Below are 20,704 nucleotides of genomic sequence, written 5' to 3' on the forward strand. Positions count from 1 at the left end.
AAAAAAAGATGCTTTTCCGGGACGCTCATCCGAAATGCTCATCCCGACACCTCGTCCGACTGTCAGCACACAAGCACCCCCTGAGCGAGACGCCCAGGACCTCCTCTCCGGTGGGCCCGAAAGTGTAAAACAGTCGGGCGGCGTGCGTGTGTCAGGAGGCTTCGGCGGGGGCGGTCGATACCGAGAGAGGAGTTCTTTATCTTAAGATATATATCATTTGACGGCTGAGTTGATGGGGCCCCCGAGCCGCAGATGGACACAGGCACGCCGAATTGATCTGGGCCCTAATGGCATCGCGGCCCCCTCCGTCCCCCATGTGCCAGGACCGTTCCTCCGGCTGCGCCTGCACTCGCCGATCGACAGCAGCCCTCTCCGCTAAAGCAAGGAGCAGAATAGGAGAATGGCAGGGCTGGTCAATAAATATTGATGTCTTATTTCGCTGCCGAACATGTAGACATTGCGTTCTACACAATGTGGGGGCTGTATTTTGTGAGCCGTGGGATTGGCCCCCCGATCACGGCCGGCTTTCTTGTTGATGATGGTGATGTGTGGTGATCAGCGATTTGCTTTTTGAAGCGCCGCAGTGGCAATTTTACTTTTTTTTTTTTTTTTTTTTGCCGTCTCCCTCTCTCTCATAGTTAAGGTAGATGGTCTGGTCCCTCGAAAAAGGCCAAGTGCCCTAATTTACTTCTCCTTTCAAATCAGAAATAACACCTTTTTTTGACTTTAAGTTGGTTAATTCTTTTTTTTTCCTGATGTAAATGGTGGTGACAAAGAAGACTTACCCAGTTAATGTCCTACTTGATATAATTACTCAACTTTCTCTAATTAGAGACTTAATCGTTTTTCTGTACCATGTCAGGGCCTAGAGAGTGGTTAGACAAATGAAAGTGAAAGATTATATTATCATCCTCCATTGTGGCTTTTTCAAGTATTCTCCTACAATACATTAACCCCTTTCTTAGATAAAAACGTCTTTTTCGGTCATTTCTTTAACATGCTGTGTCTAATCTTGCACACTCTAGCACGTATGCCACAAAAAAATCACCCAAAATGTGCCGCCCTACCCTCTGTCCCTCTTCTGAGTCACTCCTTGCAGCAAAAGATTCCACTGCCAGAAACAAAACAAAAAAGGAGGGAGGAAAAAAAAAAACAATTCTCATCTGCCTTGTCCTCCAAGCGAGAGAGATTGTTTGGCCCAGCTTGAGTCTTAGCTCGCAGCAATCTCCCCCATCTGTGTCTCTGCGCTGTGCTCAATAGAGGAGTGTGCTATTGATTGGCGTGAGTTGCACAGGTCGATGGTCCTGACAGGCAGAATTACAGTAATCTGTCATTATCGACGGATGTCTTTCCAGCCCCAATCTCTCCCCCCCCCCCCCTTCCCCTGTCCCTGTCCCCAGCTTGGCCGGGCCTCGTCACGCCTGGCTGATAATTGAAGCACATTTAGCTGAAAACTCTGATTGTTTTGTCACGGAAAAGGTACTTTCTGATGTTGATTGTCTCCTGTGTCAGGCGTAATGGCTTAATCAAGCAATTAGGCTCTTAATGCATTGCAGGGGAGCAAGGAGGAGATGGGGCAGGAGGAACCGACTGGCCCCAAGGGGGGAAGCGTGCTCCACATCTATTAGTTACCTGTTGATACTGCTGACAGAAGAGGACATTTTTCTGCAGCAAGTAATTCCAAAGCACAGACTTTAAATGCCTTTGATCGGAGCCGCTGGGGGTTCCAGATTTTTGACGAAGTCTGCGTCCTTTAATTAGGCTGCTCGTTGGACACTTCGAAGAACAGTAACACCTTTGTCTTTCTTTTCATTCTTAAAGGAGTAATGTGACGGATTATGGATTTGATTCTCGGTTTTTTTTTACCTATAAGGAGAGGCGACTGTTAAAGCCCATGAAACAAGAGCGGGTCGAGCTCGCCAATGCAGTCTAATTTAGGAAAGGCACGTAGTGCGTCAACAGTAAACTGGAGCCCATCGCGATCGGGCGAGAAGCGTGCAATTACCTTTTGTTCCGCGGCGGGCAGAGCACAGTGAAGTGATCAGATTAAAGAAAAGTAGCGTCTTTTGAAACCTGTGTTTTCTTTTGAAGAGGCTGCAGATGAGGTGCATGAAATGACATCAAAAGAGCTGTTTTTTTTTTTTCTTCTTCTTCTTTCCATCCTCGCCCTCCGCGCACCTTCTCTGAAGGAGGCGACGCGCGGGAGGAACTCCCGCCTTTGTGCGTGCTCGGCGAGGAGCTTGTTTTTTCCCCCCTGTGCCTGGCCCCTTATGCGCCGCCGCGCTAACTTACAGTTCATCCTCCTGGCCTGCAGACATGTCCATCTGCCTCCTCTACCCATTGATCCATCATTGACCATGACTGTGAAATTTGCGCTTGGAAGCAAGGAATGTTTTTGGGTTAATGCGTGCTGGAAAACGATAAATAGCAAGCTGGCCAGCAGCGGCGGTACAAATTGCGCGGGGGTGGGGGGGGGGGGGTGTGTCCGGGCGAACGGAACGGGTCTTAAAAATAACCTGGCCGGATTGTAAACGCCGCCTTTTTTCCCCAAGTGCGAAAAGTAATCCAGCGACGGCGCGGTGAACACCGAGCCTAAAGCCGCGATGCTGCCTCCGTTTCTACGGCGATGCCGGCTTGGAAGCCAGCGCGTTTGTGCTGAGTGATAAAATGTTTTGTCTTTTTTTTTCTTTTTTGCCCCACAATCTGTGTGTAAACAGTGGTGGGGAATGGCGTGTGATTGGGTGAGTCGGCCATATGCCGTCCCGGTTTGTGCGGCGCTGGGAGTGTCAGAATGTTTGCGTCCGATTAGAGCGGGTTGACCTCTCTGGCCTCTCGCAGGGCTCCCTCTGCCTCAGTCACAGCTGCCGGACCATGTGGTCAGAGGCTTCCTGATAACATTTTTAAGAGCGGAATCAGATTCATGCCTCAGGTCCCATACCCTCTCTCTCTCTCTCTCTCTTTTTTCCTGCCTCTTTTCTGCCTTAACTGATCTGCCTGGCTTGGGGCTGGGGCTGGGGGTAGGCAGGAGGAGGGGGGTGGGGTGGGGGGGTTAGCCACGCAAGCTGTTTGGAAGGCAAAATAAATGTAACTCTGCAAGCCACGGCCACCTTCCATCTGTTAGTGGCCGATTGTGGAGATGGGGAAACAATGTTAAAAAAGGGAGGGGGGGGGGTGGGGGGAGACAGAGACGCTAAGCAGCTTCCCCATTGGCCCTGCCAGTCCAGTGGTGTGTGAGCGGGAGAGGGGATGGCAGCGGGGACGGCGGAGGCTCCTGATTGGCAGTGATAAAGCCGCTGGGCTGCTGGGGTCAGCATATGGCTGGGCGTGATAGGGAGAGCTTGGGTCAGTGCCTTCTCCCTCTGACTCTGCCTTCCAAAGGCAACTGAGCTGATGAAAGCTTGGGCCTGGGCTCCTATTGTCATTTCTCTCTCCCCCCACCACCACCACCACCAAAACACACCCCTCCCTGCTACAGCCGGCCACAGCCAAACGCCTAACGGGCCCTGAAGTTTTCACTCCGCCAGCTCCCACAATGGCCCCATTGTGCCCCACAAACGCTCTGACCTGCTGGGATCTCTGGAGGGCGTGCGTAGCGGGGTTTGGGGGGAGGGGGAGGGGAGGGGGTTAGATGGGTCCCTGGGGGGAGGGCCGTTCCTCACTAATTGTTTCCTGTTGAAGTAGAAGAGAAGAACTGAAGGAAAGTGGGGCGGGGGGGATCGGTTTTTCCTGCCCAGCGTTGTTTTGTTTGTGCCGGTTGTTTCTGGACGCTCCTGGTCACTGATTACTCTGTTAGCACAATGAAGATGTAGTCAGCGGACAGGAGTCAGTCCGTAAATGAGTCCAAATGAATTGGTTACGTCTTGGCTTGGATTACAGTGTGGGTTTTGGTCTTTATTTTAAGTGTAATTTTTCCCCCCCTCTCCTGTGTTGATTTGGTGTGGCACTAATTAAGTGTCAGCACTGCTGTTGACAGGGTGCACCTGGTAAATATTTGGATTGTGTCGCTATTTCCAGTGCTAATTGAATCCCAGGATAGCATGGTAGACCTTACAGCTTTGAAGCAAAGCTGAATTCCAAAATGATTCAGAGATGTGCGCTTGCATCTGGGTCAGCAGCGTAGTATAGTGGTACGGAGCAGGACTCCGAACCGAAAGGTTGCCAGTTTGGGTACAGGCTCTGCTGCTGTACCCTTGGGCAAGGTACTTAACCAGAATTGTCTCAGTAAATATCTAGCTGTATAAATGGGTAATGTAAAAAAAAATTTAACCTATGTAAGTTGCTCTAGATCTAAGCATCAGCTAAATGCCAATAATGTAATGTAATGTAATGCATCTGAGATGGAGTTTGCTGCCGGGTGAAAAGGGATGAAAGTTTGTATTTGTCCTAGTCGTCTTTTGCGCTGGCTGTTCCCAAACTCTCTTGTTCCTCGAGTCGTCCAAAGCACTTCAAGGACCCATTAAGAAATCCAGAGCCGTGTAATTGTGATTTGTAAAGGCTGGTGTCGCCCTCCTCCCGGTCACAAGAGAAGTAAACAAACACATCCCCGGGGGGAAAAGGGAGTGCGGGCGTAAAGCACTCCCTGACGAGGTGTTTAAGATTCGCCGTGGGCCGGGAGAAGCTCCGAGATTGCTGTCTGAGCTGGAGGCGTGAGCTTAAATCAATGCAAACTGTCAGCGATCCGCCTTGGCCCACGAGCGGGCGAAAACGGCATCATCGCTATTCACCGCCATCCCTCCTTGTTGGGACATGGCGCCGTACGTAGTAATAAAGACGTATTCCTCTATCTCCGCAAAAAAAAAAAAAAAAAAGTACCCCGTCCTATGGCATCGTAGTTTCCCTTTGTATAGAACTTATACTCATTCGCTGCTTTTGTAGTGTGTTACTTAAGTACTCGATTGAGTATGCATGCTGGGAAATTTAAAAAGCATGGCTTTGTCATTGCGCGAGGCTGTGTTTCGAAAGACGGTCATTTTCAAGGGAGGCGTTTAGTAAAAATGGCAGGAAGATTAAAAAAAAACAGCCACCGCCAGTTTGATTCATGTGCATTTTAATCATTATCTGTGTTTGCGTGGGCCTCGCCCCCCCCGCGCCCATTAGAATATTAGCGTAACTCCCGAATCTAAATGCTGAATAAATGTTGAATTTGCAGCGGCCGTAGCCCCGAGGTACCGGCTCTCTACCTTCGACTTGTCACGCACATTGAGAACAATAGCCGAGAGGGTACTCTGGGACCCATATTTTACTGGCCCAATTGCATTTAAGTCAAGATTAATAGGTGGAAATCTGATGGTGAACTCCAGCCCCAGATCCTTGTCGTACTGCCCCGGGGCTGGGGTGCATTAGCCAGGCCTATCTCCCTCTCATCTGGCTGCAGTGACATTGGTTTTAATGACAGGTTATGGCAGCTTGTAACAGCCCATCCTAGTAATAAAATCACTGTTAGAGGCCTGATAGCAGGAGCATCAGATGGACAAATAAACAGATTACTGTGCACTTGGGCACACGTAGATGTCTGTAATTAAAGTCTGTAAAACTCCGCAAATTGAATTATTTATGATTTTCTCTGTTTTTTTTCTTTTCTTTTCTTTTCTGTCCCCCCCTCCTCGAGTGAGGAATAAAAAGGCGCTCCCTTAAAGGTTCGGTGAAATCGGTCCTTTCTGACCTATTTTTCATCATTTAATTTCATCATTTTGTGAGATAAGCGCAAGTCTGGAATTCTTTTAGTTGATGGAGATTTTAGTGGCATTTTGGGGTGTTTCAGATTATTTTACAAGAATGTTCCGTTATTTGTCCTGAATTTGATTTGAGTAGGAAGCCCTGCTTTTTACATTTATATTGGAATGGGAGGTAGTGTGAGTTCGTGCATTGAACCGGCATACACTGTAATTCCATTTTAAGGAGTTTTTTTGTTCATTTTGAAAATACACTCTGCATTCAGGGCTGTTCTGATTACATTTTATAACCTAAAATGTAATAAAAAAAGGTCATAAAAAAATCCATCACTTTCATCCTAACTTAAAAATAAATTACATTTGTGCGGAAGAATGAAGGAATTTGTCATTTGGGAATTAGGGCTAAATAGCAGACTAAATTCGACACAAATTAAAATAAATGAATTAACAGCTATGGTTAGCTGAAATTTTATATGCAATAAAGGAAGTTGCTGACTGTGGCATTTGTGACCATTAACTCTGTCTTGTGCAATACTCATTCTAGCCACCTTAGAAGGCATCTGATAGATTATATGACTAAATGGAGTAAAGAACATGTCTCCAGATATGCATCCCATAAATACCACTTTTGGGGCAGAGGTATTTACATTCATGTTAAATGTCCAGGTTGGCTGGACTGAAGCATTCGTGCTTCTCCGCTTCTGTGACAGTCGCCCAGGCTCGCTGAGGTGCTGTCCCTGGTGCCAAAGGTCAGACGGGCTCGCGGCAGGGACCGCTTTAATTGGGACACCCCCACTCCCCCTCCCCTCGGCAGGACAGGCACACCTGTTGGGGAGCTCTCGTCAGCTGGCCAGGCTGGCGGAGCCCAAATAAAGGCGGGACCAGGTGTCCCTCGCGACGCTCTTAATTGACACGCTCCGAACCGTGTTCGGTTTGCGGCGCGGCTACAGGCTTTGTTCAGAACCGCGGGCTCTCTGGCTCTCTGGACACCCTTTTTCACCCCCCCTCCTCTCATCATGTCTAAATCCCACTTAAGGATTGTGAGGAAGGATAATGTCGGAGCAGGGGGGGGGCGAAAACGAGCACGCAATTAAAAAGATTACGGTTTCGGTGGTGCCACTGTGCCCCTCTCCATGAGCGACTGGCTCCGGTTGCCAGTGTGGGGCTCTGCGCTGGGCCCGCTCTCCCCCCCGATGCACCGCGCTCTAATTTACAGGTGTGTTTACCAAGGGGCCATGGTGTTGACTAGCGCTGCGTTGGGCAAATGAGGGATTGATCAATATGAACAGGATGCAGCTTGTCTCTTCACACCCACGTCATTCCCAGACCTCGTGTTTTTTTTTTTTTTTTTTCCTCATTTCGTTTTATGTATATGAAAGTCTGTACCAGGGCTTCTCTGCCTACAAGATTACTTTGTAAAACATTACAACAGACCACATTCTTCAGTTTTTACTGAGCACTGACTGTCATACTTGAAGTGAGTTATGTGTAATTTCAAACAGTAGGTGTGTTTTGTTTTTATGTTATTCCAGAAGACAAGGACAGGTAGAAGTGCATTCGTTTGTTTGAAACTATGTTTCTGTGCAAATACACTGAGTATACATCATTGTCTCGTGTAGTTCCATGCGTAGTATACAGGTGCAGGTGTTCGTGTTTATTAGAATGGTCTTATTTCAGGAACAGAACAAAAGCAGCACATCAAACCAGTCCACCCAGTTCTTCCAGTTGTTTGGTTGCTGCATGTACAAAACCCTCTCTGGAGGGGCATCCCCGCTGTCATCATGCTGAATGCAGGGGTCAGTGGTCCAGCGGTAGCATTCTGTATTTATTTTGCATTGGAACGTGGTGGTGCTCTCGAGCCCAGCTGCTCGGTGAGGACTCTCCTGGCCCTGCTCTTTATAAGGAAACAGCTTGTTTAGACAGCAGCTCATTCTCTAGAGGCCTGCTCCCCTCCTCCTGGCAAGCTCTGCTAACGCAAAGGCGGGGGGGGGGGGGGAGGCTGGAGGAGGAGGGGGGGGGGGGGGGGTAGTGATCAATTTGGAAGCTATCAGTACCAGCATGTTCCGAGTGGTGAATTAACACACCACCGGGATTGTTCCTGGGCCCCACCAAGATCCTTCACTTGTAATGTGCTAACAAGCTCCTTTTTGGTATCTCTTCAGTGGCAATTTCTCTCTTTCCTCCGAGAGCTCGGGAGTCGAGAGCAGCGACAATGAAAAGCTCAGTGGGAGGGGGAGATGCAAGGGGCATTATTCCTCTGGCTTTTCATCCAAATGGAAAATGAGTTTCTGGTAATACACAAAGGCCAGCTTTTTCCCTCCCATTCCATACAAGAGGGACTGCTGAGCACCATGCACATTCACTGAAGACACTCTAACAGGCCCCTTAAAGAAATATCCTTCAAAAAATTCAATCAGAGTATATCTAGGTTAGGGCTATTTGGGTTGATGCTTAATGCAAAATTTTTTTTTGCTTTTCCCCCCTCTTTCTTCTCTTAATGCACATAGTACATCTCGAGTCAATAGAGGAGGATTTGTTGTCTTGGTGACAAGGTGGCATTCGCGCGGATCCCGAGGTGAGGAGGCAAATAATCGGGCAGGGCTGCGACTCGTTTGTCCCTTCTGGTAAAGGAGGGCTGAAATTACCTTTAAATAAGGCGGCGGTCGGCTGTTCCCTCAGTGCTCTCGGAGGCCAATGTCAAGAGTTAGCCTCTCACGTGGGCAAAGTGGCTATTGTACTGGGCCAGAACAGGTCAGAGAAGTGGATGCAGTGTACAAAAAAAAAACAAAACAGAGATGAAATTTTGGCAAAAGCTGTATTTATTCTCTGGTGGTGCTAATGGCAGATTTATTTGAGAGAAGAATTGTGGTTTTGTATGGAACGTACACAAGCATATAGTATTAATTGCAGATTGTTTTTCAGATTTGTCTTTGGCACCAGGAGACTTGTTAAAAAAAAAAAACTGAATTGTGTTGATTGCGGTTGCTGTCTCTGTGAGGCTCGGTGAGTGGTTACCCTGAGCTCCGGGCTCCGGGCTCCGGCCTCACGTGTGTTCGCACAGGCGGATTTTGGGGCGCCCCTGATCCGCCCCGCGCGGGGGGGGAACCGAGGGAGCGGAAGAGGGGCTCGGGGCTGGCAGCTTGCAGCTCCGGCTCCCACACTGGTAATTACCCAGCGCTCCGCGCGCCTCTCCCCGACCCCGGCAGAATCAGACGCCGGCAGGAAGCAGGGCCGAGAAGCCGCGCCCGCCCACCCGCTTCGCCCCTTCCCCTCGCGCGTTTCGCCCACCCCGCGGTTCGGGGGCATCACGGGCCTGTCAGGCAGCACACGCACGCACGCGGGGGTGTCGCTTCACCCACAGAAACCCAGCGGGGCGCAGCTCCTTAAATATCCTCTCGTCTCGGCCCCAGCGTGAGCCTGGCTGGGATCACAGATCGGAGCCCTCTGCCAGCGCCCGCTGCATCACGTCACAGGCTGCGTCTCCGGTCTGCATGCTGCTCGTTAACGCGATCCAACTCCCATACGCACTCACACCCGTTTCAGCAGTCACTGTGCTGTCAGCACCGAGTCATAAGCCTATCATCTCCCATAACCGCATCAAACTGACAGTAAAATTCCCCTCATTGCCTAATGGCATGTTAAATATACAGGGATAACACATTTATGATGGTCATTTGCAGTCCCTTCTTCTCATCTCTCCAATCTTCCTCCCGATATTCTATCGCTGCGGTGAGTGTGCAGCGGGAGTTTCCCTTGACGCGTGTCCCAGCTATGAGGAAAGAGCCCGTTACCTGGAAACCATCGTCCAGCACCACCTGGAGCCAACCACTTTTGAGGACTACGCTGCCCAGGTCTTCTGCCCCGCCCCCTTCCATCACCTCCCATCAGAAGCAGGTAGGAACACCCCCCCCTCGGCGGAGCGCATTAGCATCCATTTCGACCTCAGGACCGATTCCACATCACAGGTGTGAAATGCTGTGCAGATGACGCTTTTTTACAAAAGCAGCCGAGGAGGAACTTTTTCCATTTACGCACATGGAGAGTTTAGAGTGAAAGGGAATCACTCAGAGCTTGCATATGCCAGTGTACAGAGAGGAATGGTGCAGGTAAAGAGTTGCAGGCACTGCAAAAAAAAGTGCTGGAATCCTCTCAAGATGGCAGCCTCTCAGTCTGCACTGTCTCTTGGCTGTATAAGTGAGAACGTAAGCCCCGAGATTTAAATTGGCCTGCGTGATGTCGCCTCTGCATTTTACAGCAAAGGTGATTTGTCAAGTTAACGGTGTGTTTGCTTACCTGATGGAGGGCGGGTATCAAACCGTATGTCTCCACTCTCAGAGAGGGAGACGGGCTTTCAGTGTTGATTTATCAACCTAGACAGGAGGGCCCCATTATCGTCAGGGGAAAAAAAAAACTTTGCACAGTGCATTTTAAAGTCCAAAAGACCTTCACAGGGAGAAGTGGACCATTTTCCATATTTCTGTTTTCATTATATCATGTAAATGCTTCGTGTTAATCCTCAATTGAGAGAAAAAGTCTTAAGGGTAAATGCCTGTATTTGCACTGTGGAATACCTCCCTGCATATTAGTATAGCAGAAAAAACACGAGTTGGGGGAGGTGGTAATAACTTACTGAACTTCCTGCACAGACCAATGAGACACACCTGAACATACCCCTGTATTAACTGTCTACCCTAGTCTTTTCATTTTTTTGCACTCCCCACACCTTGTTTTCAGTAAGTGCTTTTTTTTTTTAACTTTCTCTCCTGATTGAGCCTGATGCTTTGCTGACTTGTAATTATCGATCAGCATACGGGAGCTATGGGTAATGGACGAGAGCAGGTTGCCCTCTCTGTGTGGGTCGTGCCATGTCCACCTTTTCCACGGGCTGTGTCATACACCTCCTGTTTCCCTTTTTTGTTTTAAGTGATTTTTTTCCCCCTTCCCCAAAGTCTTGATGTCTTGCTGTCGTTACACATGAGGAAAAGGAAAGGGTCACCCAAGCAAAAAAAGAGTTTAATGATTAAAGTAATCAAACAAACTGAGATGGAGCTGCTATCTGAGACAGTCTCTGTTATCAGAGAAGCGTGGTGCAATAATTTGTCCCCACGCTATGTAAGCAAAATCACACCAACAAAATGCAGCATCACTGGTCTGGAAATAGGTGCTGCTTATTAGTGCTTTCACCTCAGAGCAGCTCAGGTTACTCCTACAGACCCTTTCATTTTTTCATCTGTGTTTTGTGCCTGTGTTTATACATTGTTACAAAACTGAATATAATGCTGTTTTTCATGCAATCAGTGAAGGAAAAAATGCTTTTGTTACTGAAAAATGATATGGATCACAATCAATATTGAAGAATTGGCTGTTTTTCCATACCAAATTGAAGGCTTATGTAATGTGAATTATTTGTGCGTTACTTTGAGGATTCTGTGGAATGTTTTTCAGTAGCAAATGCTCTGGCTTTGAAAGATGATTTATTTCTGTCCTAGTGATAACACACAGCCTCTTTGCCTCTTAATCCAAGTGATCATGTCTTTTGTTTTCTTTTTTTGGTTATCATTTTGTTTTATTTTCCTTTATCTTATGTTTCCCCCTTTAGATCATTAACAATCACTTGTGTATATCTGAAGGTAAGACTTTGGAAACAACCAAAAAACAAAGGCTGCTTTTATTATTTGACTCTTTGCTTGTAACCAGGTTATAAGCCCCCCTCCCCTGTATTTCAGATTCCTGTCTCTGTCTCTAAACACTAGAGACTATCTCTGTCTCTGTACACTAAACAAAATCAATCTCACTCACTCTGGAGAGAAATGAGCACGACTCTCTTTTCTCATCTGATAAATGTGTAGCACTAACCCCCAGCCTGCATGCTGTTCTAACCCGCCCGATCCGGGTTGTCTTCAACCACAGATAGACGCATTTCTTTTTATTTTACATTTTACCACTACCACTACTACAGCTGTTGGCTTTCCTTTTTATTTTTAAGTAAGTCCAGTTAGCCCCTCTTGTCTTACAGTGTGTCTTCTGGCATGGACTAGTGTTGCTCATACTCCGTACTTTGCCTGCGTGTGACCTGTAATGTTGATTCAATGTGTTGAATGGTTGTCATTAAAAAACTGTTTTGATCTCCTGAGGTCCCAGAATGCTATTCTCCAGGAGTTGTATTGAGTCCTCTTAATATACTGATAACACACATTTCTTGGTAGCAATACAGAGGGAATTTATGTGAACATGACTTTGTGTGGCTAATTTCACATGTCCACTCACTCTCAGAATTACACTGTCTGAATAGTATGCTCTGTATGTATATAGTTACACATTTAAGAGCACACAAAGAAAGATACAAAACAAGCCCTCAATGCCTTAATGCCGCATCATTCACTAATATTGTCATTGTGTTAAGCATCAAAAAGGTATGTTAACTGCTCTTAACCGTTCACAGTCCACATAGGGGAACTAGCACCTTTTTAAACAAGCATTCCAAAGGTATCAGGGTTCTTGGGTACAGACAAAAAAGACAGAAATGGCCCTATTTCTTAGCTGCTTGGCAATGGGCTGCCCTGCTCCATGTATGTGCTAGCAGAGTGACGTTTGAGTGTCCGGGACTGAAGCCGGTAAGTAAGCCACCCCTCGGTGCGTCAGCGGTCATGTGTTTGTGTGCGTGGCCTGCCCAGCGGTTCCATGGCCGGGCCTTGCGGTTCCTTTCTGTCTTTGCTCTATGCACATCTGCTGTTGATTTCCCTTTCAGACCTGCTGTCACTGCTCACGCCTCTTTATCTTTTTTATCTCTTCTCCCTTTTTCTCTCTCCCATTTTTTTTTTTTTCCTGTTCCCTTTTCCATTTCTGTTTTTCGTGTGCTCTCCCCGTCCTTGTTTCGTCCCCCTTTTTTCCTGCCCTGTCCTCTCCGGTCTGTCCCTCTCTGTGTCACATTTCTTCATTTTCCCCCACCAAAGAGAGAAATGCTGTGATATTTCTGCTCCTTCCCAAACCTCCACTAGAAAACAATGGGCTCACCAAGGTAAAGGGCAAAGGCTTGAAACGGAAGGTCTTTCACGCTAGCTGTGAATGGTATGCTGAAAAGAAATTGGCATATTACCTTTTTCCTCTTCCTTATTTCGTCCTGGTTTTCCTTTTTAGTTTCTGTTTTGATGCTGTTATTCCCCCCAGACTCCCCCCCCCAACACTGTGTTTCTGCTCCTTCCTTAAGGTTTAGGTGTAAAGTCTCCGTGTTGATTAGTTCCAGTATCTCTTGTGGTTAGCTGTTTCGAAGCCATTCTGAGCGGCGCACACATAAGCCGTAGCGATACACTTGGGGGAAGTTAGCCTCTCAGAGCAATTTGGAAGAGCTGGTTGGATGCAAGTGGCAAGCAGATTTCTTCCACACAAATTAATAGATGTTTTATCACAATAGCTAATTAATATTGGCACTCCAATTTCGGTACTTTTTTCTCTTGAATTATGAAATGTCATGTTTCCATGAATCAAATAATGTCGATGTGACTCCCTTTGGTTAAAATCAATGCTTACTCTTTTGTTTTGTTATGTCTCACATTATGTCTGGATAAGAGCATTTAGCACTTTACATTTAGTAATATGTCCTATGTTAAAAAATAACGTTTGGCTTTGCGGACATCTTGTAAACTCCGCTTGTGTGCCTCTTAGCTCCTAGAGCACGTTGCAGCAAATATTTTCAAGAGATGCGACACCTCTAACTTTCAGCGTAGAGGGTTTGCATGCACTACCCCTCTCCATTGTAGAATCATCATTTTCCCTTAACTGTAACCTCCGGGGAACCCAGCAGTTAAATCTGAAGCTGACAGAGAGTGGATGAGTAGGACGCAGTAGCCTGTGTCAGTAGTGATGTGTGATGGAGAGTGACCGGAGTCAGCTGACCCCGGTCCTGCATGATGCTTGCCAGGCGTTTTGCGGCGGGCAGGCTGGGAGGGCTCTGACGCTTGTGCTCTCCCTCCCTCCCTCCTTCCTGCCTCCTTCCTCCCTCCTCCTCCTCCCCACCCCCCCCGTCCCCACCAGGCTCATGCCACGAGAGTCAGCCGGGCGAAAGTCCAGCGGCACAGGTAGACGGGAGCGACTTAGCCTCGCCAATGTCTCCTCGTGCTAACAAGAGCCGCATGTCCATGAAGCTGCGTCGCTCGTCCGGCTCCGCCAACAAAACCTGACCGCTGCCTTCCCACCAGAACTACGCCCACCCCCACCCTACAGCAATGGACTGCGCCCACCCCACCCTCAGAACACCTCACATCCCAAAGCAGGACCTGCCTCCTACCACACACTGCGCCGAAGAGGGACCCTGTCCACAAACACACACACACACACACACAGATGTATAGAGAGAGAGAGAGAGAGACAGAGCGATAGAGAAATATATGTATTAAAAATATATATTCATGTGCATAATTATTTGTGTACAAAAAGGAAAACCAACAGAAGTGTGTATTTTTGATGTGTGTCTGGTGCATGAGAAGCAGCCAGTGCATTGAGTTAACGTTTTTTTTACTGAAATAACAGACTCGTGTCATCCGCTTTGTTATTTTAGCTGTTGCCACTGTGTAAGGTAACGAGTGCCCCTCCTTTCTGCACCACTATAAATGCCAGTGATTGTAAAAGAGAAATCAACCTATTTAAGCTTATTTTTCTTCGTTCAGATGTTATTGCTTACTCCATAAAATATTTTTTTTATATATATGTACAGTAGTCTATAAAGGAGAAATAAACCTTTATTAAAGGGCTGGATTAAAGCAAGCAAATGTTGGTAAATGAAATCAAATTTAAGCTATAAAGTACCATTGTCTATGAAGTCAAAACTGTTCGGTTAAACCTAAGCACTTGTTCATGTTGCATTTGGGATTTGGTACATTAAATATAGAACTGGTTGTTTTTATCTCAGAATGACATTCACTACTGTTTTTTTTTTTTTCTTCATGTTTATTATCAAGGTTGTAAAATGTGTTTCAACTTCTGATGCAGAATGTTACTGATTTTGTCTTTGTTTATGTACAATGTGTAATACTGAACTACGCCCTTCTCACTCCTAACGGTTATATATAAAATGTATATGTATATTGTATGAACAGTATCTGGTCTGTGTATATATTTTACAATATTTATATCTGCCAAAAAAACTTAAAATTGACCTCAAGCCACTTAGAACAACAGTCCAAGGTGTAATAAAACTTTCTCTTTTGCTTGTGTTCTGTTTTTCAAGAGCGCTTGTTTTAGAAGCCTCTGCCCGGCACCAGTTAAGTCAACACCATGCCGGGGCCAGTGCTTTGTAATGAAGGCGAACGTTGCCTGTACAACACAGATCACTTTCACCTCTCCTGATAGGATGATCGCCTGAGCTTGAAACCCCCCCGCCCCCCCCCCCCAAAAAAAAAACAAAACAAAACAAACGTTATTCACATGGCAAAGACTTCAGCCCAAAGGAGGGAGATTACACTACAAAAATGATGCCAAACCAAACTGATGGATCCCTCCCGATCTCTTCTCAGTGTCAGACTGTAGACCCAGATTAGCTGAAGGTACTGCCCGGGCAGGGTAAGGCGCTCATTACATTGAAATCAGTGAGTGGACGGAGGGGCTCTTTGTGCCGTCAAATGCCCTGCTTGCGAACACAGCTGTTACACCCTTTGCCAACTTTGTACAATACAAACAGCACTGCATTTTTACGGTTTGAATATTGAAGGGTTTTTGTTGCTGTTTTTTTTTTTTTTACATGTATTCACACTCAGTAATAGGTTCTCTGCTAGAGAGGAAAGGGATTGAAAACGGTTGTGTTTTTTGTCTGTTTTTCAACCAGCTCTGATTTGTTACATTTATTTTAGTTTTTTTTTTACACTTATAATACTGGCCTCTTTCAGTGGTTTGTTTTCTAGTTTTTGTTTGAGTACACAAGGTTAATTGAGACCTGCCTTTTGTTACTAGGACGTTGAGAGAGCTCATATTTTCAGTGAACCATTTTGTGCTAATTTATCTTCAAATAAGAGATGGTTTAGAAAATATGTTTAGAAAAGCTCGACTCTGGTAGTTCAGATCATTGAAATTAACCAAGGAGATAAATAAAATTACCATTTTCACATTTTAGTGGCAGGCAATGAAAAATATGCCACATCATATGGGTTGATTTGTTCAAATTAAATGTGTGTACTGCATTCAAGTCTCTGAAATATGTGCACATACAAAAAAACCTTGCTCATCAGCAGAGTTGTAATGTATGCTACTACTGACCAAAAGCAGCATGGCGCCAGTACTGACTGCATGTGTTAATATAAAAGCTACACATCACACACAATAATATAGTATCGTCAAACATGTAGTATCTATACATTTGTATTGGCTGTAAAGGAAGGAAAATGGATGTGCTATTAAATTTGACAATAAAAGTATTCTTACCATTTCCTGGTTCTGATCTTTTTATAGTGTAAAGTGATCATTAACAGTATCTGATGCTAAACATTGTGGCCATTTTTTTTCAGTGCTTTGGCTTTTAAAAGGCATTAACGTGCAGGCAGCATGAAGCGGTGACGTACAAAGATTGCATGTGTACCTAATCGTTTCTGCGTTCTGGGCTGCATGCATGTAAAAAGTAATGACGATACCAGTGGATGCCAGTAATTGCTTTTCTGTGCAATGTAGATGTTTTGTGGTGTCTGGAAATAAAACCGATTCTGATTCGATTGCACGGCCAAAAGTGAAGGAAAGCTATTTCTGTCATCACCATGACACACATGGCACAAGGAAAACTAAAAATGGAAGTGAGTGAGTCATGGAGCATTGCACTTTTTCCCCATCCTCAAAGGAATGGGAATGATGATGATTAAGTGAGGATCTTTAAGCAGTTTGAAGAACTTCCATCTTCTCAATTCCCTTTATGTGTGTGTATGTTCAAATAAGGAACACTTTTGAAATTAAGCAGCCTGTGAAGTCCCTGGTGTTGACTGCATACAGGACCTATTAAATAATCAGTGATATTGAAATTTGTACTATCTATGGCATTTCAATATTGCCTCATTGGAAATTGGTGAACTTGAGGTACTGTCCTCATGATTAACATCAATTACTAGTTGTATTTAAAAATGATTATCTTATTGTACAAATTATCTATATTGGCTCTGCTGAAATCATGGTCTCCCAGGGATATAGCAAATGGGAAAAATACAATAACTAGAGTCATGTTCCGATGTGGGCTACTCCCCAGGGCCAGGTGTGAATAATAACACAATACAGTATTAACGAGACAGCACCCCTGATGTCTACAGTTCTTTTATTAACCTTTGGTTAACATGATGACTTGTTTAGAACAGTTGTCAAATGGGTACATTCCATGTTCACCACATATTAAAATATAAATATACAATGTAGTTTTGTTGTATTACACTGTCACATTAAGAGTATTGTGATGTAGGTAGTATTCAGCGAATAATTTGATGTGGAAATAAATACATTTTTTCCTTTCACAAACACAGAGTGTTTACACATTCACAGATAAGTTCAGTTATTTTCTGTAGGAAAATAAATAGTTTCTGTTAAAATAATCACTACAACTATACTCAACAACCACATTCAATTTTCCATAGGAACTACATATAATGGTTTAAGACGTCCTGGCCTGGTTTTGTACGATTTTATAATGATATTTGCAGGTTTCAGACCCCTGCCAAGAAGTAAATTATAGGCTATACTGGGAATGATAAACGGCTCGACGGCTAATGTATTGTTATTCGTATCTGTAATGGCACCAGCCCTTTTGATATTTTTATAGTCTATGTATTCACAATGATGCGCGTTAAAACAATGCAAGATTTTGTTGATAATTAAATTGTTTTTGAGTGCTCGTGTTATTGGATCTGCTGCAGAGTTATCACCAGGCCAACATTGTGCATAATCGAAACATTTTGCATTTCGGCCTATTTGTCATTAGAGGAAAAAGCTTGTTTGTTACATTGTTTTTCCCCTATCTAAGCACCGGAAGAATGCTATTTCAGACCACTGCGAGTACTCTACAGTTTGTGTAGTAGTTCACTCACGTAAGAAATGCTTTTTACACATGTATTTTGACTGACAGTGATTTCAGCGTGAGCATTTTCAAAACATTAACTGTTCGACACCTCCGCGTACCTGCAAAGTTAGCAACCTGGCCTTACAGGCATTTGCAACAACATCACCTGACGGTTTTCCGTCGGGTGAGACTTGTTAATATGCCTTGTCAAACCGGGCGAGCTAAAAAAAGTGGACGGACAGTGTTTGCAGGTGAAGATCTGTTGCTCCCTTTGCATGAGGTCTGGTCTCACTAACGCGTTCACGCTCTTTCCCGGGTTGACGAGAATATCTTCTCTCACCGCATGCCACAGCCTGTGTTTATCGCGTATTTCCGCGGAAGGGAAGTGGGCTCCGCACAGGTGACAGGGAAAGGTGATTTGCCCACTTTCTATCTGGTTGTAAGTAGAGGACCTGATGGTTTCGTGGGCAGCGAGATGTTTTCTCAGGTATGCTTGTCTTCGGAATTTCTTGCTGCAGTAGCGGCATTCGTACACCTCCTCACTCGGACCAGGAGAAGGCAGGTATGAGGAGGCGGTCGCGTCCGTAGTCTCCGAGCATCCAAGCAGCATCGAGCCGTCTGTGGCTCTGAGATGTAGATCGAAACATTTTTCTTGATCTTTGTAACTCTGGTCCACTGGCGCGGAGCTTTCCTGCGACTTTCTGCGTAGCTGGTCTTGCCCGTGGGCGCCATCCGCTGGGCGCTGCTGTTGAACTGGGAACTGGGAGCTATCCAGAGAGGGGTGGTGCTGATCGTTAACTAGCATCTTGCTGGCGTTCTCTTTGCCCTCCGCCGACGGCTTCTGGGGGTCATGCTCTGCTGTCAGTTGAGACTTCTTCCCACTTTGGGACTCCCCATTAACGGGACGAGGTTTGTGCCACCTGCGATGCGACGCCAGGTTGGCAGGGCAGCTGAAGACCTTGTCGCACTCGGGACAACGGTACTCTACACGAACAATTCTGGAGCATTTGTGCTGCGCAAGGGAAAACGGGTCGGGGTACTCTTCCTTGCAGAGCTGGCAAATAAACTCACCCAGCGGTTTCTTACTCCCTGAAGACGATGGCGCTTTCGATTCGGGAGTTTCCTTCTTTATTTTCAGTCCCAGCACAGGGGACGTGGTTACCTCATCTTCAAAGCTCAGCTTTCTCATCACCTTGGGCTTTTTGGCCGAAGGTTTGCCTTTGCGATCAGAGTCCACGTATGACCGCTTCATGACGTGATGGAGCGGCGAGTACAGGTGAACGGGCGTGTCGAATTTCATTTCCGAAGGCGGGAAGGGCGAGTGATTCATCAGCAGCCTCTCCATTGAAGACACCGGGGCGCTTATTGGGAAGGACTCTGCCATGGCAGGTGAACTCAGGCACCTTTCAAAGAACGATTTCTTCAGCTCTGTACCGACTGGCTTTATAGGACTGTAAGACGCATCAGCTCGACCCGGAGACCCATGAGCGGGGTCGCCAATATTAACGTGCGCGTTGTCAGTGGAGACCACACTCCTTTCGGCTTTTTCTGCGCTTTCGGAGAGTTGCGCCTGCTCCGTTTCTGCGGGGACGCTCGCCCATGATTCTCTGGCATCTGCAGGAAGTCCCACATCTGAGCAGGCAATGGCCACGGTGGTCTGTCCCTCTGTCTGTTGGGGCAGATCCACGTTCGGTGGGTCCCTGTCCGCATCACGCATCCTGTAAGATGCTGGTGAAGTCCGTTTACTCCTTTTCACTAAAAATCCCCTGGGCATCCTTATACCGATGACTTTCTATGTCCACTTTCTGGATGAGCAAGAGCGGTCAACGCCTGATGACCAGGATACGCGCGGAGAGGAGAGACGCGGGATTGTGTCACATCAATGCGCGTGGCTTGTTTTTTATCTTTGGAGCTGCCTTTTGTTTTCGTGAAGTCACTATTTGTGTCAAAGCCTTGCCCAATCAGTAATCAGAGAGTGGATAACTGGACCACAATACCAGAAGGACACTAAGTAGGAGGAGCAAGGTTTTGTGAGGACGTTATTGTCAGTGCCTCTCCAGATACGGGGAATAGATTAAGTCTTCAAAATCCAAACTTTTGTCTTTGGCTGATTGTGTGACTTACATGCCTCTCTATGCCTCTCTTAAATATCAACATTTGTCCACTTTTCACATACTATTATGTATAGACTATACAAAAAGTGTGCGTATTCTATTCATATTGTATTCGTCCGTGTTATTCATACATATCAATAGCTAACCGTACGCTTGCAATGGTGTGAATTATAATCATCGAGGCTGACAAATGCGTAACTTTAATACATTTCATGTTTTGTAAGCGTAACCTTTTACTCATAATGTAATGTCGGTGTATAAGTTTGCGACCCATGCTCTGGAGAGTATACTTTACAATGTCATAGCAACTGTGTTTTACTGTTGTTGTTCAGTCAGCAAATGGCACAATTTCTTACATTGATGACAAGTAGAAATATGTATCATCAGATGTCATGTCAAATATGCATCTATATTATAATGTTCTTATAAAATATTAGCGATATAATGTTACTTGTGCATAAACATGAATATGCTCAGTCTTTAAATATGTTGCCTTTTCTGCTGTTGAACAATACTGACATATACATTGACCTGCATTGCATGGCGAAAACTCACAGTGACAGGAAGAAAGTAAATGAAATGCGCTAGGCTGTCTAATTGTTTAGTCGCTCCCATTTTCGCAAAGTACAATCAAGGCGGACCAAACCGATTTGATTACATTATCTGAAATATGATCGCCAGTGCTTTCGCATCATAATTATGTCATTTCTCGGAGTACAAGTGATGGGAAAACAGCAGTCAGGAATTATAGGCCTACTTTTGGATCTTAATTGTAACTGCCTGCAAGACGCGTTTTAGATTGCCAGAGGCGTGCGATTTGTGAGGTATGTTGATTGAAGCTGATCGCCACCCGTAGCGCAGCATCGTCCGTGAGCATGGCTAAAGGCTGACAAGTAGCGTCC

At 45.8% G+C, this 20,704-nt stretch overlaps 2 protein-coding genes across 5 annotated transcripts in view; one reads left to right on the forward strand and one right to left on the reverse strand.

The window, feature by feature from the left end:
• Positions 1-14,042, forward strand: part of ralgapa1 (Ral GTPase activating protein catalytic subunit alpha 1) — a 62,080-nt gene extending 48,038 nt beyond the window's left edge. For 3 of the 4 annotated variants that reach the window (XM_036543055.1, XM_036543056.1, XM_036543058.1), the window contains 2 exons: positions 9,442-9,566; positions 13,704-14,042. In XM_036543055.1, coding sequence (XP_036398948.1) covers positions 9,442-9,566; positions 13,704-13,849 — 271 coding nt within the window. In that variant the 3' untranslated portion in view covers positions 13,850-14,042. Of the gene's footprint in view, positions 1-9,441; positions 9,567-12,625; positions 13,166-13,703 lie in introns of those variants that run through there. The other variant, XM_036543057.1, reaches the window with a different exon arrangement.
• A 3,773-nt stretch (positions 14,043-17,815) lies between these two features.
• Positions 17,816-19,538, reverse strand: LOC118787320 (insulinoma-associated protein 2). The gene has a single exon (XM_036542837.1). It carries the CDS (start codon positions 19,460-19,462, stop codon positions 17,816-17,818), a length of 1,647 nt encoding a protein of 548 aa, XP_036398730.1. The 5' UTR covers positions 19,463-19,538.
• Positions 19,539-20,704: the final 1,166 nt, after the last annotated feature.

Source organism: Megalops cyprinoides, chromosome 12 (assembly GCF_013368585.1).
Source record: "Megalops cyprinoides isolate fMegCyp1 chromosome 12, fMegCyp1.pri, whole genome shotgun sequence".
NCBI lineage: Eukaryota > Metazoa > Chordata > Actinopteri > Elopiformes > Megalopidae > Megalops > Megalops cyprinoides.